At 45.7% G+C, this 23,843-nt stretch overlaps 1 protein-coding gene across 2 annotated transcripts; it reads left to right on the forward strand.

Moving 5' to 3' along the window:
* The first annotated feature begins 692 nt into the window (after positions 1–692).
* On the forward strand, positions 693–21,830 carry IL2RA (interleukin 2 receptor subunit alpha). Of its 2 annotated transcripts, XM_081023270.1 has the most exons (6): positions 693–865; positions 9,153–9,347; positions 10,980–11,072; positions 13,558–13,788; positions 17,723–17,789; positions 20,961–21,830. In XM_081023270.1, exons 1-6 carry the CDS (start codon positions 787–789, stop codon positions 20,980–20,982), a joined length of 687 nt encoding a protein of 228 aa, XP_080879396.1. In that variant the 5' UTR covers positions 693–786; the 3' UTR covers positions 20,983–21,830. The 2 variants fall into 2 exon arrangements, with proteins under 2 accessions (XP_080879396.1, XP_080879397.1); XM_081023271.1 differs by lacking the exon at positions 693–865 and having other exon boundaries at positions 9,342–9,448.
* Positions 21,831–23,843: the final 2,013 nt, after the last annotated feature.

Consider the following 23,843-nt stretch of genomic DNA (forward strand, 5'->3'; position numbering starts at 1 on the left):
TCTGTTCTCATCCTGAAGCAAAGTTCTTAACCTGAGGTACTATTTCTGGGTTAGCGGAGTCTGTAACCTGAAGTGTATGTAACCTGAAGCGTATGTAACCCGAGGTACCACTGTAGTTTATCCCTTTGACATCTGATGGGAGGGTGTTCCACAGGGCGGGTGCCACTACCGAGAAGGCCCTCTGCCTGGTTCCCTGTAGCTTTGCTTCTCACAATGAGGGAACCGCCAGAAGGCCCTTGGAGCTGGACCTCAGCGTCCGGGCAGAACGATGGGGGTGGAGGCGCTTCTTCAGGTATACTGAGCCGAGGCTGTTAAAGATGGTGCTTTAATTCTCCTTTTCCTTGCCACACTTCAGTCCATCCTAAACCAGAGACGAGCAACCGTCCGCTGGCTTGGGGGTCACTAGAACAATGGCCACACAAGGAGTTTGGGTAAAGCTGTCCACTCTCTGCCAAGCTCATCCGCAGAGCGTTAGCCAGTTGTGAAAACCACTTCCTCCTCCTCCACAGCAAGAGCAAAGCTGTGTCACACCTTGACAAGAAAATGTGGCTTCCTGGATGAGTAGTCCTCACACCTGAGAAGGACAGTTTCGCCTATTCTTAGACAAGGAGGGGGTGGATGGGGGAGAGTCAGAGAGCAACGCTGATCAGACTTGAGACAACGAGCATATAAATATGTTATCAAGTCCCTTTCCTCTGGCTCTGCACTAGAGAGGCGTGTCGGCTCGCATTCAGTCAGTGGAAAACCTCCTGCCACCTTCAGAACCAGCTTACAGCTGGAGAAGAGATGGGTAGCTTTTACACTGGACTGGGGCTACTTCTCATATGGGGGATTTTCCAACCCACCACTTTGGCTGCCACTGATGGTAAGTAGCAAACCGCTGCAGCTGTCCTCTGGCTGTCCTAACTGTATGTGTTCAACCTGATGAATTACACCACAATCCTTACCAGTTTTAGGTAAAGGTAAAGGGACCCCTGACCGTTGGGTCCAGTCGTGGACGACTCTGGGGTTGCGGCGTTCATCTCGCTTTATTGGCCGAGGGAGCCGGCGTACAGCTTCCGGGTCATGTGGCCAGCATGACTAAGCCACTTCTGGCGAACCAGAACAGCGCACGGAAATGCCGTTTACCTTCCCACTGCAGTGGTACCTATTTATCAACTTGCACTGGCATGCTTTCGAACTGCTAGGTTGGCAGGAGCAAGGACCGAGCAATGGGAGCTCACCCCGTCACGGGGATTCGAACCGCTGACCTTCTGATCAGTAAGGCTCTGTGGTTTAGACCACAGCGCTGCCTGCGTCCCTGTTACCAGTTAAGGTAAATAAATAAATAAATAAATAAATAAATAAGGTCTGTAATAGGACTTACCAGTTTTACTCTGAAATTAATAAGTCCTATTACAGACCCTCCAAGTGTCCCTATTTTCCAGGGACAGTCCCAGATTTACAGAAGTCGTTCCGGTTTCTGATTTGATCCTAGAATGTCCTGCTTTTCCTTAAGCCGTTCCAACTGGAGAAATGTTGGAGGGTTTGGAGTTATGTGTCACCCCGAGCCAAGGAGATAAGTAGCTGTAACAACCTTTAGAAGATATTTGAAGGCAGCCCTGTATGGAGAAGTTTTTTTAAATGTTTTATCATGTTTTTATATGTGTCTGTTGGAAGCTGCCCAGAGTGGCTGGGACAACCCAGTCAGATGGGTGGCATACAAATAATAAAATTGTTTTTAATTTTATAAAAAATATGGGGTGTAAATAATAAAATTATTGTTGTTGTGGAATAGGGTGTCCCAATTTTCTTTTCTTTTCTTTTCTTTTTCTTTTTAAATGATATTTATTTCAAATTTAAAATTACAAAAAAGAAAAAGAAAAACCATACAAAATACAAGGAAAACTTTAACCGTGACAAAACGTAGAATAAACAAATAAAAAAGAACAATAAAATAGAGTAAAAAAGAAGACTTAACAAAAGATATAAAAATACATTAAGTTAAAATAAAACAAAAACAGATTAAACCTTTACTTAACCTTTTCCCTTTACTTATTTCCATGACCTCCTCTCACCTCCCAATTTTGTATTCTAGTTCAGATCGTATTTCCAGCAATTCCTTCTAACCTTATTTTCATTTACGTATTTTAAAATTTCAAATAATGTAATTCAACTTCCTCCATTTCATCAAAATCAACAACTCATTTTTGCTTAGTCCATTATATCATATCTACCAAAACGACCTAATATTCTTTTTCCAACCTCTTTCTAACATTCTTTTATATTGCAGTATTTTTGAAGATATATTTTGAATTTTTTCCAATCTTCTTCCATCGACCCTTCTCCCTGGTCTCGAATTCTGCCAGGGTGTCCCAATTTTCAGTGGGAAAACGTTGGAGGGTATGCTAATAATTAAGTGGGACTTTCTCCCAAGTAATTGGGCTTAGGAGGTCAGCCTTGATGGATTAAATGTGGACATAAGTAAAAACAGTTTGAGAAACATAGAAATTTGCCTTCATCGGGTGCCGGTAACACAAGGAAGCTAGCTCAGACTGAGTCAGATCTTTGGTCCCTCTAGGATATCATTGTCTACAGTGTCTAATGGGATTCAGGCATGGGGCAGTCCCAGCCCTCCTTGCAGGTTCCAGGAATTGAACCTGATACCTTCTGCCTGCAGTGCGCATGTTGTGCCGCTGAGCTTCCCAAATAATGCGCTCCAGAATGGGCATGCACACCAGGAAAGGGCCACCTAACGCATTGGCTGATCATCTGCCTTGCTCTGAGGTTAAATCCCTGGCGTCTCTAGCTGGGACAACGAGAGACCCAATGAGTGTGGACAACACTGAGCAAAATGGACCAATGGTCTGTCTCCATATAACACAGTCTATTTTTAAGGGATGTCATCCATTATACGCTGGAAGGAAGTGAAACACATAGGATATGTTTTCCAGAACAGAAGGAAAGCTTCCCTTAAGTGTTGCTAAAGTATATCCATGATAGATAGATAGAAGATAGATGATAGATAGATAGATAGATAGATAGATAGATAGATAGATGATAGATAGATGATAGATAGATAGATGATAGATAGATAGATAGATAGATAGATAGATAGATAGATAGATAATAGATAGATAGATAGATAGATAGATAGATAGATAGATAGACAGACAGACATGCGTATACACAGAGGTGTGTTTTGGCTTTTGGATGGCTGATACAACAAGGTCCTGTACACAGACAGAGTTTGTATTAGTGGTCAACCTGAGGTGGAAGACATCATAGCCTGCCCCTTATATACTCAAGAAATTGCTTTCAGAAACCACTGTTCACACAAGCAAGCAGCTAGGTAGAAATGGTCCGCATTCTTTTGAGTAACAATAATAGCTTCGTAGCACAGAGAGTGGACCTCTATTCCGCTGGCTTCAAGGGGAGGAAATCAGAAAAAAAGGAGTTAGGTAAAATCGCTGGAAATCATTGCGGTGAGTTGGTGGTTTAATTTGAAATCAAGCTGGATTTCAGTTTGTTGGCGTCCCTGGTAACCTCTCTTACATTGCAGATGTTGCCTCAAATTATGGGTGTATGATCTCAATTACTTCATTGGTACTGCTGCTGCAGGTTTGTCATAGACATTGGCTAGAACAATAAACTTACATTGAACTGAATATATTCTGCCTTGGTCAGACCACACCTGGAATACTGTGTCCAATTCTGGGCACCACAATTTAAGAAGGATGTTGACAAGCTGGAATGTGTGAAGAGGAGGGTGACCAAGATGTTGAAGGGTCTGGAAACCATGCCTTATGAGGAACAGTTGAGGGAGCTGGGCATGTTTCGCCTGGAAAAGAGGAGACTGAGAGGAGATATGATGGCCATCTTCAAATGTCTTAAGGGATGTCACATGGAAGAGGGAACAACAAGCTTGTTTTCTCCTGCTCTGGAGGGTAGGACTCGAACCCATGGCTTCAAGTTACAAGAAAGGAGGTTCCGACTAAAAATTAGGAAAAACATTCTGACAGTAAGAGCTGTTCGACAGTGGAATGGACTTTGTTGGGAGGTTGCAGACTCTCCTGCCTTTGAGGTTTTTAAGCAGAGGTTGGGTGGCCATCTGTCATGGATGCTTTAGCTGAGATTCCTGCATCGCAGGGGGTTGGACTAGATGGCCCTCGGGAATCCCTTCCAACTCTACAATTCCGTGATTCTGTCAGGGCCGGCTCTACGATGAGGCAAAGTGAGGCAACTGCCTCAGGCTTGGGTCCACCCTGTATCGCCTAAGCTAGAATCCAGTGGAAGACATTGCTTCCAAATTCAGTGGAAGACACTGTCCTTTGAAATATACTCAGAGTCAAGAGTGGATTTCATGCTCTTTATTCAGCTCATAGTGGTGAAGAGGAATGGAAGTTCCCCCAGAATGTCTGTTATTTACACAATGGGCCCCACGTGATTGGCTAATTCCGGGATTCTCCTGTAGGCCAATCAGGTTGCGTATTCACTTCCACCTGGAGCTGGATTGGGTGGCTCCTGTGGACCAATCAGACTGCTGCATTCTGGATCCTATTGTTCTAGGACCAATCAGACTGCTGCATTTTGGATCCTATTCAGCTCAGTACATAACATCCTTTCACTCGTATTGGAGTAAGATTCAACTACCAGTCCAACTGGCTTCTGTATATACCTTGGGGGAGGGTGCCATCTTGTCCTTCGCCTCAGGCTGCAAAAAGTCTTGAGCCGTCCCCGAGTCCTATGGTTAAAATGACTAATAGGCGCCCTGAACCATTTGCTGGTCCTCAACCAAAACAATATGTCTGTGCATGTGCTTTGCGTGTGTATAAGATGGTTTTAAGGTCACTCCCCTCCCCTTCTCTAACCTAGTAGCAGGCTGTGGTTCTCCTGCAGGACTGATGATCGGAAGAGAGAGAGAGAGAGAGAGATTAACCGCACACCTCAGCCACATATTCTGAAACGAAAGCAGGCTTATCAAATAAAAAAGTCTCCGCAAGCTACTTCCTCATAAAGGGGTGACACATTTCTGCTAAGGCTTCAAACGGTTCTTTGAAAGCAGCGGGCAGCCTGGGATTTCCATTTTTCATCTGTTTTTGACGCTTATCTTTCGTTCATTCCCCCCTTTGCCCCAAAACTGCCTATTCTAAAGGGCACTCTTGATTAAATGAGTCACAAGAGAGTCATAGCGCAGTTGCAGGGTGAAGCTCAAAGCCATCTGTAAAGGGCATTTACAGGAAAATCCTAATACGTGTCTACTAACACTGTTTATGTTGAGATAATTGCATTGTAATGGGTTGGGCTGGAAGTTTGGGACTACAATTCCCATCATCCTTGACCACTGGTCCTGCTAGCTAGGGAATCATGGGAGTTGTAGGCCAAAAACATCTGGAGGGCCGAGGTTGATGAAGCTTGTTCTAAAGCCACAGTCACCACACCATACATGTGAATAACTATGACACTACTTCAAATAGCCATAACTTCCCCCAGAGAATTCTGGGAGCTGTAGTTTGTTAAGGGTGCTGAGAGTTGTTTGTCCCCTGCCAGAACTACAATTCCCAGAGTTCTCTGGGACAAGGGATTGTTACACCACTCTGGGAATTTTAATTCTGTGAGGGGGATGGGGGCCTCCTGATAACTCAGGATAGGCAAACTCCGGCCCTCCAGATGCTTGGGACTACAATTCCCATCATCCCTAGCTAACAGGACCAGTGGTCAGGGATGATGGGAATTGTAGTCCCTAACTTCTGGAGGGCCGGAGTTTGCCTATGCCTGTGATAACTTAACAAACTACAGCTCCCATAATTGTTTGGTGGGGAAAGCCATAACTGTTTAAAGTGGTATCATAGTGCTTTGTATGCATGGCGTGTGAATGTGGCCTCAGTTTCTCATCCTTCCAGTCTTCAGTTCAGTTCCTCATAATTCCACACCCGTTTACAATTTATTAATTTTTAAGTCCTCGTGAAAACATGTCAGCATCTTAATGCAAATTTCCCCAGATGTACACATTTGCTGTAGTGATCAGGTGGGATTGCTATGAGGAATTATAACAAATATAGAGTAAGCCATCTGTGTCAGCAATGAAAGCATTGCGTTGACTGGGTTTAAACTATTTTGATATGATTCTTGATCAATCTACACCTCTGCATCCCTGTTCCATTTCTCTTTCTTGACCAGTCACGTACACAGCCCAGTTGCTTCGCGAGGCAGGCATCCGGGGTCATCAAAGACAGTGGGCAGTTTCTTTGATGTAGCTTTTCTGATATGTTAATCTTAGGATGTTAATTTTCGGGCCAGGAAACAGGTCTCACCTGAAGGTGATAATGATTGCTGTGCTCCTGGCCATCCTTCTTATCATGTATATTGCTTGTTTATCACCTCTGGCACTCCTTTGTAGTTCTGTTCTTTATTTACCCCATGCTTAATTAGTTTTAGTAGTTTAACTTTGTCCCCAGGTGGGGTCTGTTGAAATGCTCAGAAGACATCTGATTGGTTCTTACAAACACTCTGTAAAAGTTATTTTGTGAATACAACGACCTGGGGACCTGAGCCGAGGGGTGGAGGCAGAGAGAGATTATTATACGAACCCTTCCCAGAGTCTTGCTGGTTCAAGCCTCTGTGTGTATTCTTATTAATCAGAGTTCAATCCTTCCTTTACTTTGTGAACGCCTCCATTTGCGTGTGCAGTTTTGCCCGTTATACACATTTTTTCCAAAGCAATGACACCCAATATAATGTCTTTTCATACGCTGTTTTCAGCAATGAGTGCGCACTTACCCCAACGTTATACATTAACTGGCTGGAGGACGGCACTGTGCAACTTGGAGAAGTGTGAATTTCGAAGGATGGCTGTGTTTCGATTTGCATGTTGGTTTAGAAAGTGTGAATTAGGTAATTTCCCCTTTAAATGCAACTGAGTTGAATCTCTCTCCCATCCCTCAAGTTGTGATTTGTGGACTTAAACCCCAGTAATATTTCCTAGGGGAGCAGCAAAAGCGGGAGGAGCGATGGATGTAAATGTATTATTGTCACACACACACAGAGGCAAGCAAGAGCATTTTCAGAGTTCAGGGACGCATTCTGGCTAGACACACAAGCCTGAGGAGGCTGTGGAACAGGACTGGTGAGGGCTGTGGCGTGGGGAGAGTCTTGGGGACTGACCAGAGAGATTTGGAAGGCTGCGTTTGTCCCCCAGACCTTGGAAATGCAACAACAAGGATCATCCAGTTTGCAACTAAAGGGTTAATTCTGTTAAATTAAATTATTATTTGTTATGTACTGAGTTGAATAGGATCCAAAATGCAGCAGTCTGATTGGTCCTAGAACAATAGGATCCAAAATGCAGCAGTCTGATTGGTCCTAGAACAATAGGATTCAGAATGCAGCAATCTGATTGGTCCTAGAACAATGCAGCAGTATGATTGGTCTGCAGGAGCCACCCAATCTAGCTCCAGATGGAAGTGAATCCACAATCTGATTGGCCTACAGGAGAATTCTGGAATTAGCCAATCACGTGCAGCCCATTGTGTAAATAATGTATATAAGCAGATACTTTGGGGAAACTTTCATTCCTCCTCACCACTATGAGCTGAATAAAGAGCATGAAATCCACTCCCGACTCTGAGTATATTTCACTATTATTATTTAAAAGACATCTGAAGGCAGCCCTGTTTAGGGAAGTTTTTAATATTTAATGCTGTATTGTTTTTAGCACTCAGTTGGGAGCCGCCCAGAATGGTTGGGGAAACTCAGCCAGATGAGCGTGGTATAAATAATAAATTGCTATAAATTATTATTATAAACAAGAGAGGGACTGGTAGAGACATTTCTTAGCAACCAGGCAGTGTGTTTACTGAGGTAGCATGTGATTGGCTATGCTGTCCTGAGGGAGTTTCTCCCCCTCTGTATGACTGGTTGACTGTCTTCCCGCTATGAACCAGGCCAGAAGTAAGAAAGGCTTCTTTGTTCCTTTCCTCTCAAATTATACGCTGTTTCATTCAATTTCTTCAGTGAAGTGTTGGCAGGATTTATTTTCCTCCTGGACTCTGCTTGCGTTATTACAAATTTTGTATCTGTGGACTGCTTTTACTTTAGATCTAAAAACTGATTACATTTATGTATGAGTTTACACATCTGAGCATGGATTAAGTTTGCTTTCTTTCTGTCGTGCCATATGGGTCACTTTAAGAAATAAATTTTGTATCTGTGGATTGCTGACACTTGTTACTCAAACCAATATTGTGCTTGTCCATATAATCCTGCCTTGTAGCAGTCGTTGTTTACTGCAACTAATACTATGCTATAAGATCCACTATATTACATATGGTATCTACAGTTGTTTATGGTTTTTTATATTATTTTTGCTGTAAAAATGTGTGAGATTACGAAATTGTATTTATTTGCATTACCTAGAGCCTGTTCTACTGATGAAGCCTAGGATGGCGAAACAAGGCTAATATTCCAGAAATCCTTGTCTTAGCCTCTGTGAAAGAATTCTGTGGAACTGTAACAACCCTTTATGTGGATTATTGGACTCTATGAACAGACAGGTAGAATAGACACTTCTGCAGTGTTGGATGGCAGGTTGAGAGGAGTTCCCTACCAGGACAGACTTTGCTCCTGTGCTCAAGACATTGCTTCTATAAAACATATTTTGTTGCACTGTGCAAAATATGAGCAAGCCAGGGCTGAACTGATATTACCCTTGCTGGTACCTTTCCCGGGAAAATCAGAGGCTCACTATGTCAGGTTCCTATTGGAAGACCGGACAAACGCTAGAACATTAGCAGTGGCAAAGTTTTTATCGGTGATTGCAAGAACCAATGATCCCAATATTCTGAACAAAATGCTTGTTTAACCTGGAGGTAGGCTATATGAATTGTGTATTGCTTTGTAATGATTTGTTGGGTCTCTGGACCGTAATAAAGATTGATGATGATGACTTATACATGTATGAACTGACTAGAGAATGAACTGATCCACTGGGTCTTCTGCTTTTTTCGTTGAACTTTATGAAACTTCCGTTGAAATCTACAGTTTGATACAATGAATAGTATACCGTATTTATTCAAAAATCCAGCCGGTTACGTCTTATTATGCATTATTTGAATGGCTTTGCTAACATCCCGTATCCCTGGTTCACACATGCAAACTTCCTTTCTCTTTTGCAGTAGAGTGCCCCGTTCCACAGAAAATCAAGTTTGCAAAATACACTGCTCCTGAAGGGTATGTCGTGGGCACACCTGCTCGTTACAATTGCCATAAAGGGTACCAGAGAAAACCAAGGAAAAGCAATCTTCTGACATGCAGGAACGTGGGCGGTACAGCTAAGTGGAACAGAACTGCTCTGCTCCCAATTTGTGTAGGTAAGAAGTTGTGTTTCTGGGAGACAGAATGAATTTCTATACCTTGTCTTCCTCTTTGAAGTCAGCTGGAAGATCTGAGAAATGGAGAGATGCATCTGCAGGTAAAAACTTCTGTTTTTGCATGTAACGCCACTTTGCAAAAAAGAAAAATGGCAGCCGATCGCAGCCATACTCGGCTCGATCTCCTGGAACCAGTGATGGTGGCGAAGGTCCTTTGTGGGTGTCTGGAAGCAGTTGGAGGGTGGTTAATGGATTGAAATTAAATCCCAACAAAATGGGGAGACGGGGCAGGGAAGTGTGAGGGACTCGCTGGTCCTGAATGGAGTAACTGTGCCCCTAAAGGACCAGGTGTGGAGCCTGGGGGTCATTTTGGACTCACAGCTGCCCATGGAGGTGCAGGTAAACTATGTTTCCAGGGCAGCTGTCTACCTGTTTCCCCTGTTGCGACAGCTGAGACCTGCCTGCCTGCACACTGTCTCGCCAGAGTGCTCCATGCACTGGTTATCTCCCGCTTGGACTACTTCAATGCGCTCTACCTTTGAAAAGACCTCAGAAACTATCACGCATCCCAAATGCAGCTGCGAGACTGGTAGCAGCCACGGGGCCACATAACAACAATGCTAAAAAATCTACGTTGGCTCCCAGGATGTTTCCAAGCACAATTCTAAGTCTTGGTGCTGACCTTTAAGCCCTAAATGGCCTCTGTGCTGTCAACCTGAAGGAGCGTCTCCACCCCCATTGTTCAGACACTGAGGTCCAGGACTTTCTGGCGGCTTCCTCACTGGGAGAAGCGAGATTACAGGGAACCAGGCAGAGGGCCTTCTCGGTAGTGGCGCCTGCCCTGTTGAATGCCCTCCCATCAGATGTCAAGGAGATAGGTTAATAATCGTAATTTATTTGTACCCCATCCATCTGACTGGGTTCCCCCAGCCATTACGAGCAGCTTCCAACATATATAAAAACATAAAAAAACATTAAACTGTGAAAAGCTTCCCAAAACAAGGCTGCCTTCAGATGTCTATGAAAAATTATACAGAAGACATCTGAAGGCTGCCCAGTTTTGGGAAGCTTTCAAGGTTAGATGTTGTTGCTTTCCTGTGTTTCTGTTGGAAGCCTCCCAGAGTGGCGGTGGCAATCCAGTCAGATGGGTGGGGTATAAAATACTATTATTATTATTATTATTACTCTGCCCGCTTTTGCTTCTGGCTCCACCCACCACAGTTATGTGGCTCCTGCCAGGCTCACCATAAGGGAAAGTGGACCCTGGACTGAAAACAGACACTGCTGCTTTGCTGTTCAACGCATGATGCGCCTAACAAGCAAGCACTTCTACAGTCATACCTCAGGTTAAATGTGCTTCAGGTTGAGCGTTTTCAAGGTACGCTCCACAGCAACCCAGAAGTATGGGAGACCGTTACTTCTGGGTTTTGCTGCTCGCGCATGTGCAGATGCTCAAAACGACATCATGCGCATGCGCGGAAGTGGCAAAATGCGACCCACGCAGACGCGCAGACACGTCTTACGTTCTACTCAGGATGCGAACGGAGCTCCGGAATGGATCCCGTTCGCATCCAGAGGTACCACTGTATATTGTTCGGAGTACCTTATTTTCTTCCTCGTTCTTCTACACAGCTGACCCGCGGCAGACTCTTCCTCCTACAGTACATTCTACAGCAGGAAACTGGACCATAGCTTCCACCAGCCCCCAACCTACAAATCTGGCAGGTAAGACAGATGCTTCCATCTTCATATCCTATAGCCTAAAGTCACTCCGCAAGTAGAGATGTAGCCGCACAGGAAACAAATAAAGGCAAAGAGTAAACTGGTGCCCTGTGTGCTGCTCCAGTTAGGGGCATTATCCTTCTGAATATCATTGCTTTTCAGGTTCATTTGTTTTATTTCTACGGCCTCTTTTCGCTTACATGAGTCACAAAGCGGCTTGCCTACAATAAGCAATCACGCAGAGCATCACCATTGCAACATAAATTAATGTATTTTTCTGTGTACAGTCATACCTTGAGTTACAGATGCTTCAGGTTGTGTTTTTTCAGGTTACAGACCCGCCGAAACCCGGAAGTACCAGAACGGGTACCAGAGAGCCAGCGTGGTGTAGTGGTTAAGAGCGGTGGACTCGTAATCTGGGGAACAGGGTTCGCTTCCCCGCTCCTCCACATGCTGGGTGACCTTGGGCCAGTCACACTTCTCTGAAGTCTCTCAGCCCCACTCACCTCACAGAGTGTTTGTTGTGGGGGAGGAAGGGAAAGGAGAATGTTAGCCGCTTTGAGACTCCTTAGGGTAATTGATAAAGCGGGATATCAAATCCAAACTCCTCTTCTTCTTCTTCCGAGTTTCGGGGGTCGATCGTGTGCAGAAGCACTAAATTGCGCTTTGCACATGCGTGGAAGCACTGAATCGCAACCCGCGTGTGCGCAGACACGCCACTGTGGGTGGCAAACGTGCATCCCGCACGGATCACGTTCGCGACCTGAGCGTCCACTGTATAAGACTATATTTCTCCCTTATTTTTTAAGTTTAAAATTGGGGGGCCTCATACATGGAATGTTTAGAATATTCATTTCTTAATTTGGGGCTCAAAAATAGGGGTCATCTTATACATGGGGGCATCTTATACATGGAAAAATAGGGTATATAAAACGATTAACGTATCACCAATGAAACAGCCACTTCCATACGACATTAACAAAACAACTAAAAAAAAAGATCAAACAGCACAACCACAAGAAAAGTCATATTATAAAATCCACAAAGCGTTGCAGCACTCGTAATCCACAAAACAATTCACAATGCCTGTTGCTGGCAACCACAAGAGGGAAGAGGGCTCTTGTCCTTAAATCCTGCCTGTTTCCCATGGGTATCCAGTTGGCCACTGTGAGAACAAGATGCTAGACTTGATGAGCCATTGGCCTGATCCAGCAGGCTCCTCTTCTGATGTTATATTAGGCCAGCAGGGTTGGAGAAATTTTGGGATGTTCAGAAGTAGCAGAACATCTCAGGGTAGGTGGCTGGGACTCCTAAGGTGCTATTAATCCTGTACATGTCCCTGATCGTGCATTTAACACAAATGTAACCATGGAAAGAGGGACGCAGGTGGCGCTGTGAGTTAAACCACAGAGCCTGGGACTTGCTGATCGGAAGGTCGGCGGTTCAAATCCCCATGACGGGGTGAGCTCCCATTGCTCAGTCCCTGTTCCTGCCAACCTAGCAGTTCAAAATCACGTCAAAGTGCAAATAGATCAATAGGTACCACTCCGGCAGGAAGGTAAATGGCGTTTCCGTGCGCTGCTCTGGTTTGCCAGAAGTGGCTTAGTCATGCTGGCCACATGAACTGGAAGCTGTACGCTGGCTCCCTCGGCCAGTAAAGCGAGATGAGCGCCCCAACCCCAGAGTCAGCCACGACTGGACCTAATGGTCAGGGCTCCCTTTACCTTTTCTTTAACCATGGAAGAGTGATCTCTTTGAGATCTTGGACCCAGAATTGTGGTGACAGTCCGGTCCTATCATTAGGTAAAGTTAGGCAACCACCTCAGGTGGCAGATACAGGATATACCTCTCTATTGGGTTGTTGCACCCCTATACTAGGCCTGCTGCATTTGGTGCCCTAGAAGGTGCCAAACAGCTTTTTAAAAAGGTTTTTTTATTAACAAATTCAACAAAACAAATCAACAATACAAATCATCTTCATTGTTTCCCCCCCCCATGTTTTTTCCTCCCACCTCCCCAACAAACCCTCCCTCCCCCCCAAGACTTCCTTCAGCTCCTCTCTCTGATTTCTCAACTCATGTTGTTCTCTGCATATTATAAAATTGTATACATCCTTATGTTATCTATCCACCATATTAACTCAACAAATTTGTGTTACCGTAGTTTATTCAAAACCTGCCAAGGAGTCAGGTTCATTTTGTTGTCTGTGATTTTAAAGAAGAATGGGAACCTTTTACAGTCTATTTAAAAAGGCAACAAAAGGTGCCAAACAACTTTTGAATCTCTGTCCTTGATGATCTCGTGTACCCGCTTCTCATTTTCCCCTGCCTTGGTTTTCATACTACCTGTAAAACAACAGCGATAAAAATGGGTTCACGAAATTGAAAATAAAAATATGTGGCCCTTAAAAACAAACAAACAGCCCCTGCTTGTTCCTGGCTCCATCACTGACTGCTGGACTTCTTCACTTTCTTCTTCCGCCCTGTAGGCTTCTGCGGAGAACCAGAACCCCTCAGCAATGCCGATGTTAAAGTGACAATGTACCACGTGGGGCAGAAACTGCGCTATGAATGCCTGGAAGGCTATCGAGGAACCGTCCCCTTCTCTGAAGTCAGCACCTGTGAGGCTTCTGGTGGAAAAAACGTTTGGTCTAAGTTAAATCTCAGTTGTAGCACACAACAGGGACACAACAGGGACACACCAAAGGGTTCTGGTGCAGGTAAGATGAGGTTTAAGAGTAAACGTTGCATAGTAACAGGGCACTTTCCCCCTTACAGAATATCCTAGGTTCGAACTAATAACGACGATGGCCACCATATTTGTTGTCCGCCTGTCTCCACCAACCTTCCCCAACTTGGTGGCCTACAGATGATTTCTGCTACAGCTCTCATCATACTTGACTACTGGCTGTGACGGTTGGGTCTGATATGTCAGGAGTCTCTGCCTGTTGGCTTCCCTCCTCCCCTACTTCAGCTTCTGCCGCTGATTCTAGACTTCTTTCATCATCATTGTTATGTGTGCCGGCGTGGTTGCTCGAGAGCGAATAAGCAAGACCCCCACTGGTCTTTTCAAGGCTTTATTATCGGTACAAAAACATTCACAGTTCAGAACGTCTCAATTCCATGTCTTGCTCAGTCACTAGCAGAATCTGGGAGTGGGCGGTCCTTAAACTTGCCCCAGCAGAGCATTCTTTTGACCCCATCCTACGCCTCCCCTCTCTGTGCGCAAACCAACTGCGCAGAGAGGGCGTGGGCAAAGGGGGACCTGCTTTGCTCAGGCTCGGTGTTGTGGCTGTCCCTTGCAACCTCCGAGCCCTGCATCCCTTCCCCACTGGAGGTGTGGTTTCCCTCCTCCCCGGAGGAAGAACTACTTCTCACGATCTTCGGAGGCTCCCTGTAACCCAACTGCCCTTCCACCTCTCGCCTCTGAGCTGATGGCAGTTCCCTGACAATCATGATTCCTTTATATGCCACCCATCCGACGGGGCTGCCCCAGCCACTCTGGGCGGCTTCCAACAAATTATGAAGCCGCATTAAAACACCAAACACGAAAAACTTCCCCATAAAGGGCTTCATTCAGATGTCTTTGGAAAGTTGTGTTAATTGTTTATTTCTTCGGCATCTGGCGGGAGGGCGTTCCACAGGGTGGGCGCTTTTTAGGCACAGCACAGGCAGAAGTGTGGACCAAAGTTAAATAATGAAACTCTCTCCCCTAGGAGACAGTGCTGTTCCCAACTTGGATGGCTTTAGCCATGATGCCTAAGCTCTGCCTAGAGGTGACAATGCTTCTCCTTCTCCTTCTCCTTCTCCTTCTCCTTCTCCTTCTCCTTCTCCTTCTCCTTCTCCTTCTCCTTCTCCTTCTCCTTCTCTTTCTTCTCCAGCGATCATATGTAGCCGAGTAAGATTGTCTTCCATAAACCCAGTTTTAATAGTGAGTCCGTAAGTGACTGTGGAGGCCAATTCTGGATCCACATGTCCTTCCATAGTGGAGACTTAGGTTTCCGGGCAGGTGTTGATCATGGTGAGGGTTTGCCAAGCATGTCTTCCTCTTAGCACGTTTCTCCCTTTTGTCCTGAGTTCAATCATCTTCAAAGCCCATGACACCTTTCGTGAAGGCTGTTCTCCAATTGGAGCACTCGCAGGCCAGTTTTTATACTACATTTTTTTAGATTTGTCTTGAGAGAGTCTTTAAACCTCTTTTGTCAACCACCAGCATTACGCTTTATTGTTGCTTAGTCGTTTAGTTGTGTCCAACTCTTTGTGACCCCATGGACCAGAGCACGCCAGGCACTCCTGTCTTCCACCGCCTCCCGCAGTTTGGTCAAACTCATGTTCGTAGCTTCAAGAACACTGTCCAACCATCTTGTCCTCTGTCGTCCCCTTCTCCTTGTGCCCTCCATCTTTCCCAACATCAGGGTCTTTTCCAGGGAGTCTTCTCTTCTCATGAGGTGGCCAAAGTCATGGAGCCTCAGCTTCAGGATCTGTCCTTCCAATGAGCACTCAGGGCTGATTTCCTTAAGAATGGATAGGTTTGATCTTCTTGCAGTCCATGGGACTCTCAAGAGTCTCCTCCAGCACCATAATTCAAAAGCATCCATTCTTCGGTGATCAGCCTTCTTTATGGTCCAGCTCTCACTTCCATACATCACTACTGGGAAAACCATAGCTTGAACTATATGGACCTTTGTTGGCAAGGTGATGTCTCTGCTTACCCCGGGTCCCAGTTGCAGGTTTTTTACAGACACCTGGTTGGCCACTGTGAGAACAGTATGATGAACTAGATGGGCCATTGGCCTGATCCAGCAGGCTCTTCTTCTGTTCTTAAGGCAGAGGAGAGGAGGGTTCTGTTGTCCTCACAAATATCCTCATTTTGATGTTTCCTTCTTAATGGGGTGACTCTCCTTGTTCCACCACCCTATTCAGGCAGCCGTGTCTGCTTTCGCATGGGGACCAGGGCCTGATGGAAGCAGAAATATCACAGAATATGTCGGGTTAACCAATCTAATTTTATAATTAATATTTTATAATTAATATTTGAGCAAATAGTTTAGGAAGGTTAATACTTATCTGACCATTCTTACACTCTCTCATTTTATATATAACGAGCAAGCAGCCTTGTATCCAGCGTCGCTCTGGAATTCTGAAGTACCCATTTTTAAAATCCGTCATTAAATTCAGTCCAGCTTTGAAAGGTCCAGTCCACCAACTTTATTCAAAATGGCGTCCAGTTGTATCCAAACATACATGAAAACCTTCTCCTTGGTCTCAGGACCATCACGCAAAATTTGGTTCGAGGTGTCGAAATGCACAACAAACAACTAACTTCTCCAAAATACCTTGTAGGTGCACGTATGCCATTCTGTATTTTATTCTGTTGCTTAGAGAGCCTTGAATACACGAGGACCATAAACATTTTAGGCAAAATAAGAGAAAATTAATAACCAGAACAGAGCGGCAAGTTAAATACTCAGCAATTGCAAACAGCAATTATATATTTACATATTAAATATTTAAATATATTTAAAAATTATATATTTAAAAACTTAAATATATATATTTAAGTTCTAAGAATTGCTTGTGTCCATAAAGACACATCCACACTATGCGCTTTTTAAAAAATTACTTTCCCCAAGGAATTCTGCGAACTGTTGCTTACTCCTCACAGAACTTAAACTACAGTTCCCTTTTTTTGGCGGCAGTGGCAGCAGTGGCGGCTGGGGGAGTCACCTGCTTTAAATGTATATTGTGGATGCGACCAAGGAGCTGTGTTATACTGACGCACGCCAATCATCCACAGAGTCCAGCACCATCCTCTCCAACCGGCACCAGCTCTGGTGTGTTTCACACATTTGCCCCATACAAGGGTCTCATTCCAGTTTCCCATTTTTCTTCTTCCTCCTCCAGAGTTAGGAGAGAGCATTTTGCTTGCAAGGAGGACTCATTATAGGAGTCACAGGTGTTGGGTGGGATCAGGGCCAGATTTAGGTTTGATGAGGCTCTAAGTTCCTGAAGGTAATGGGGCCCTTTATATGTCCAGCTGTCCTTTGTCAACAACAAATTGTCACTGTTCTTTGTGTTGAATATATGCTATACAGTGGTACCTCGGGTTACAGACCCTTCAGATTACAGGCGCTTCAGGTTGCAGACTCCGCTATCCCAGAAATAGTACCTCAGGTTAAGAAATTTGCTTCAGGATGAGAACAGAAATCACGCAGCGGGAGGCCCCATTAGCTAAAGTGGTACCTCAGGTTAAGAACAGTTTCAGGTTAAGAACGGACCTCCAGAACGAATTAAGTTCTTAACCAGAGGTACCACTGTATGGTAATTCATGGACTTCATATGTATCTAAAGCCATTTGCACATAACAAATAGGGAGCCTACACAACACAAAACACTGTTGCTGTATGTAGGTTTTATTTCATTTGTTTTTTATCTTGTATTTTGGAAATGTACATCCAGTTTGTTTTCCTTTAAAAGAATTGGGGGGGGGGGCAAGAGAGTGTAGCCCTAAACTGTAGCTTGTTTAGCTTATACATAAATCCCACCGTGGGATGATAAAGAGTAAGCAAGCAGAACGTGGACCCTGAAGCATTGATAGTATAAGCCAGCCATTTCCTCACTCCCTGACTACGTGGTTTCCTTTTCGTTTTAAAGCTGCTCTCAGCCTTGCTGCAAAGACCAAGTTCATCATCTTAGAAGGAATCCTCGCAGGAACTGTGGGGTAAGTGGCCTTATAAAGTGCCCTTTGCACCGGAAAAGCTGTAACCTAAAACTGTAGTTACTGTCAGGGACTGGGCAGAGGAGGATTGGTGGAGGCCATCTCCCCAGCCTGACCCTTCCAGAGAAGAAGACAGTTCAGAATTACAGCAGGGATTTGAGGGAAGTCACAGCTCAGAGGCAGATGAGGGGTATGGTAGGAATTTTGAGGTCTTAGATATATGCTAAATGTTCATAAGTGTACCAACCAAGCACATACATAGATCAGCACAGGAAAACCACTTTTGGTTCCCAAACTGACCAGGTGTTTTCTCTGCAAGGAGGGAGGGGGTCAGGGAGCCTTCCCATTGTCTCGGGAATTGAGTAATCGGCATTTTAATGGGTGACAGACTATATGGAAAGGCAACCAGATAACCTGGCAGACAGGAAAAACGACAACACATTTTCTGTGATGTAGATATGATGTTTGTGGGGGGTGGTCTTGGGTTACACCCCTTCTGTGATGTATGTATGATGTATGGAAGGGTGGTCTTGAGCTCCAGGGCAGGGAATTTAAAATGTCTATACAGTGGTACCTCTGGATGCAAACGGGATTAGTTCTGGAGCCCCGTTCGCCTCCTGAAGCGAACACAACCCCGGATGTTTAACGGTCTATTGATCCCTGTGCCACCACTGTGCTCGCTTCCCCGCTGCCACCAACCAGTTACTGTCTGGTAAAACACTGAGTCCAGACAGTTGTTAAAAGTGAACCAAAAAAACCGTTTATTTTACAAGCATTAACAAGTTTATGGTTTCTCAGATAATATTCCTCTTAACTTTAGTATCTTTATCTTCCTAATACCTTCTGACTGATTATCTCAACTGTTTGACCAACTCCTCTTAACATATTCTCTCTCACACACACACACCAGACTAGCCCAACCCACTGACTTATCTTATCTGTCTCTTCCCACTCCAGACTGTCTTCTCTACAACTCTAACCCCCTAAAATACCGTATTTTTCGCTCTATAACATGCACCAGACCATAACACGCACGTAGTTTTTAGAGGAAGAAAACAAGGAAAAAAATATTCTAAACGAAACAGTGGATATATGATTTTTGTGGTTCATGCTGTGGCCACGGACATGTGATCTGACAGTGAGTTTGGAGTAGCCCAGTGCAAAATCCTGAGGATCCATGTGGATCCATGCTTTGTAACCACGTTTTTGCACCACTGCAGCCCCAGGCAACAGTGGGTGTGTGATTTTTTTGGTGCAAGATGTAGCCATGGACATGCTAGGTGATCTGATGGTGAATTTGGGGTGACCCAGTGCAAAAATCCTGAGGATCCATGTGGATCCGTGCTTTGTAACCATGTTTTAAGTGGGGAAGGAAGGAAAAGCACTCAAGGGACAAGGAACACGCGTGGGGTGGGTGGAGAAGGATGCTGCTAATAATGAAGAAGAGGGGTATAAGGGGAGAAGGCTCCTCTCCCCTCCCGCTTTGCTCCTTTAAAGAAGCAGGCTCTCTGTCCCTCTCTCCTCCCCACTCCGCGGCTCTTCTCCCGCTTTGCTGTTTCAAAGCGAGCCACGGAGGAGGGAAGGAAGGGGAACCATGGATCCTCTGCTCACGACTGCAGCAGATCCCCTCCGCCACCCGCAGGCATTCGCTCCATAACACGCACAGACATTTCCCCTTACTTTCTAGGAGGAAAAAAGTGAGTGTTATGGTGCAAAAAATACGGTACCTCTGTGCTTAAACCTTATACACAGTTAACTCTGCTCCCTGGGTCCCCATTGGTTAGTCATTTTACAATTAGTTAACCCTTTCCCTATGAACCCAGTATGATGTCACACACATAGGAGGGCAAACGCCACACCTAGCGGCACTCAGCACAGGGCCTGCAGCGCACCTGAGCCAAGCATCTCTCCTGGGAGTAACGCAGTGGCTTGAGCACTCACAGGCTCCCCGCTGCCCCAAATGGTCCACCCGCCGCCTGCCCCTCAGCTGTAGGGTGGCTGAGTGGGAGGAGGCAGGCAGACTCCTTGGAGGCCCCGCGGGCGGCTGGGGTGGCTGGCCCCGCCCCCTGCACAGGGCACCCGATTGGCTTGCTCCGCTGCTGGACTCATGAGGAAGTGGGAGAGATGGAGTGGGCAGAGATTCACTTGGGGCAATGCTGTTACAGTGGTACCTCGGGTTAAGTACAGTGGTACCTTGGGTTACATACACTTCAGGTTACATACGCTTCAGGTTACATACGCTTCAGGTTACAGACTCCGCTAATCCAGAAATAGTACCTCAGGTTAAGAACTTTGCTTCAGGATGAGAACAGAAATCTTGCAGCAGCGGCAGCAGGAGGCCCCATTAGCTAAAGTGGTGCTTCAGGTTAAGAACAGTTTCAGGTTAAGAACGGACCTGCGGAACGAATTAAGTACTTAACCCGAGGTACCACTGTACTTTTCCTTGTCCTGTCCGTTCCTGGCAACCTGCTGTGGGGGCTGGTTCCTCTGCCGCCTGATAGTTACGTTCTTAACCTAGCACCCTGAACCTACCTTAATTTGATCATGAAGGCTTTCAAAAGCAATAGGACTTGAGTTAGCTTGGTGGGACTATCTTTAGCTTGGGTTGGAGGTCATGGATGCGGCTTGCACAGGGGTCAGCAAACTTTTTCAGCAGGGGCCGGTCCACTGTCCCTCAGACCTTGTGGGGGGGGGCGGACTATATTTTGGAGGGGGGAAATGAGCAAATTCCTATGCCCCACAAATAACCCAGAGATGCATTTTAAATAAAAGGGCACATTCTACTCATGTAAAAACACGTTGATTCCCGGACCGTCCTTGGGCTGGATTTAGAAGGCGATTGGGCTGATCCGGCCCCTGGGCCTTAGTTTGCCTACCCGCTGTCTTGCAACTTGACCGCAAGTGTCGGTTCAGTCGCTTATCTTGCTCTATCTGTTAACTTGGCTGCCACATAGCAACTGTGGAACAAGTCTTAGTTGTGAGCAAAGGTGGAATTAGAAGAACCAATCAAACTTGGGAAGAGAGTTCTGGGATGTTGGGAAGCAGAGAAAAGTTTGCAATTTCTTCTGTGGTCAACATCTTAGCTTCACCTTTCCAGACACTTTTTTTTTTACAGTGTGTGTGTGTGTGTATGTGCACGCGTGTGCAATAACTTACCTTTTCCTTTCTTTTTAGATTCTATTCTTGCTGCTTGTAATAAGCATTTTTCTACAGTTTATGCCTGGACTAATCTTCCATCTGGATTTTCCTGGATTGTACATCCTGGCAGCCCAACTGGTCTCTAGTAATGTGAAACTAAAACCACGGACGTTTATGCCTCCCGGAATTTCACTTTGGGTAGTTGGTCTTCTTCTAAAGGACTGTGTAGTTAGGACAGCGTTGCTAATGTAGTAAACTTTTGACTAGAGGCATTCTGGGCTTTAGGTGCCCCAACACAGCATTTAAAGGTAAAGGTACCCCTGCCCGTACGGGCCAGTCTTGCCAGACTCTAGGGTTGTGCGCTCATCTCACTCTATAGGCCGGGAGCCAGCGCTGTCCACAGACACTTCCGGGTCACGTGGAAAGCGTGACAAGCTGCATCTGGCGAGCCAGCGCAGCACACGGAACGCTGTTTACCTTCCCGCTGGTAAGCGGTCCCTATTTATCTACTTGCACCTGGGGGTGCTTTCAAACTGCTAGGTTGGCAGGCGCTGGGACCGAACGACGGGAGCGCACCCTGCGCGGGGATTCGAACCGCCGACCATGCGATCGGCAAGTCCTAGGCGCTGAGGTTTTACCCACAGCGCCACCCGCGTCCCTAACACAGCATTTAGCAGCTGTTAATTTGTAGTTAATTTAATCTTGCCTATTGTTCTGCATAGAGTTAAGTTTAAAAGTTCCATCTTCATATTCTGTTTTGTTTTCCATGTAAACAACATTTGCCCAAGATTCATTCATGCATAATATGATGTTCATTTCCCTATTATTATGACGCTCATATCGTTCATGCATTTGCTGGACTCCTGCTGGTGTATTTTTGAAAAAATAAATTCCATACAGATTTTAGCCTCTTGCAATAACACCCCACTCTTGCACATTAGGGAAAATTAAGAAATATAAATTATCTTGCCCCCACCATATGAAAGCCAGTGTGACTTGGTGGTTAGAGTGCTGGACCGGGACCCAGGAGACTAGGGTTCAAATTCCTGCTTGGCCACAAAGCTCACCTTGGTCACAGTCTCTCAGCTTGGCCTACCTCACAGGGTTGTTGTGGGGTAAGATGGGAAGGAGAGAACTGTGTATATATCACCGTGGAAGAAAAACAGGATGTAAATGTAATAATACATATATCTGCAGTGACAGTGGGGCCTTTCTTGTCGTGGCCCCAAAGCTGTAGAACTCCTCCCCAAGGGTAGGCCACCTTACTTATTCCTTATTGGCTGTTAGATGCCAGGCAGCAGGGACGCGGGTGGCGTTGTGGGTTAAACCACAAAGCCTAGGACTTGCCGATCAGAAGGTTGGCGGTTCGAATCCCCGCGACGGGGTGAGCTCCCATTGCACGGTCCCTGCTCCTGTGAACCTAGCAGTTCGAAAGCACCTCAAAGTGCAAGTAGATAAATAGGTAGTGCTCTGGTGGGAAGGTAAATGGAGTTTCCGTGTGCTGCTCTGGTTCGCCAGAAGCGGCTTAGTCATGCTGGCCACATGACCCGGAAGCTGTACGCCGGCTCCCTCGGCCAGTAAAGTGAGATGAGCGCTGCAACCCCAGAGTCAGCCACGACTTGACCTAATGGTCACGGGTCCCTTTACCTTTACCTTTACGCCAGGCAACTATCCTCCCAAGGGCTTTTGCCTTGCCCTGATCCATCACCCACCAACGTTTCTATTGCCCTGTGTTCCTAAAGGGAGAAGGGAGCCTATGCATCAAGGAGTTCAGTTACTGTGGGGCCACCCCTGCAAAGGACCGGTCCTTCTCACCAACCACATTTTCGGCCGAGATGAGCTAGAAAGCAAAACTGGGACATATTCATAGGGGGAAAGCCAGGCCCCGTGGGCTAGCACTAGTGGTGGGGAGGCCTTCGCCCCAAATGTGCCCTTTCAGGCTTTCCTATCCAGCCCCTAGGACTCTCCCCAGACTATGACCCCTCCTTCCCAGGTCACACCTCTCACTGTCACCCTCCTTGGCTGCTTTTGTCTGGCTGGAATGTAACCTTGAACTCTTCAGACACCTCTTGGTGGTCTGGATGGACCAACAGGGTGTGTGCATGTCTGTACACACCTCCAATGTTGCTATGGCTGGCCTGTAGCTACTGCACTTGTTTGCTCTGCCCAAGGTGTCCCCCCCCCCTTCATTTTATTTTCTCTTTCTTTCTCTCCCCCCTCTTTTCTCATTGTATCAACAAAGCATCAATAAAAAAAATTGTTTCAAAAATTTAATATGTGCTGCTTGTGCATTGGAGCTTCTGTGTGTACAAAAATATTCCTGAACTGAGAGGCAAATGGAACCATGGCAGGATCCGGATTAGAAACACAGCGGGGGCAAATGTTTAAAGCTCCCCTCCCCTCTATACCAGCTTCCTGATATGGATCAGCAGCACCAGGCTGACAGGCAAACTAATGCCAGAAGTGTACTGGAAGAAGCGAAGATCACCAGTCTCGAAGCAATGATTCTTCAACATCAGCTGCGTTGGACTGGTCATGTTGTTCGGATGCCTGATTATCATCTTCTGCAACAACTACTCTATTCCGAACTTAAAAATGGAAAGCGTAATGCTGGTGGTTTGACAAAAGAGGTTTAAAGACTGTTTCAAGGCAAATCTAAAAAAAATGTAGTATAATAATAATAATAATAATAATAATAATAATAATTTATTATTTATACCCCGCCCATCTGGCTGAGTTTTCCCAGCCACTCTGGGTGGCTCCCAATCGAATGTTATAAACACCGACAACTGGGAAACACTTGCCTGTGAGCGCTCCAATTGGAGAACAGCCTTTGCCAAAGATGTCATGAGCTTTGAAGATGCTCGAACTCAGGACGCAAGGAAGAAACGTGCTAAGAGGAAGGCACGCTTGGCAAAC

Source organism: Podarcis pityusensis, assembly GCF_964106645.2.
Source record: "Podarcis pityusensis genome assembly, chromosome: 10".
Classification (NCBI taxonomy): Eukaryota; Metazoa; Chordata; class Lepidosauria; order Squamata; family Lacertidae; genus Podarcis; species Podarcis pityusensis.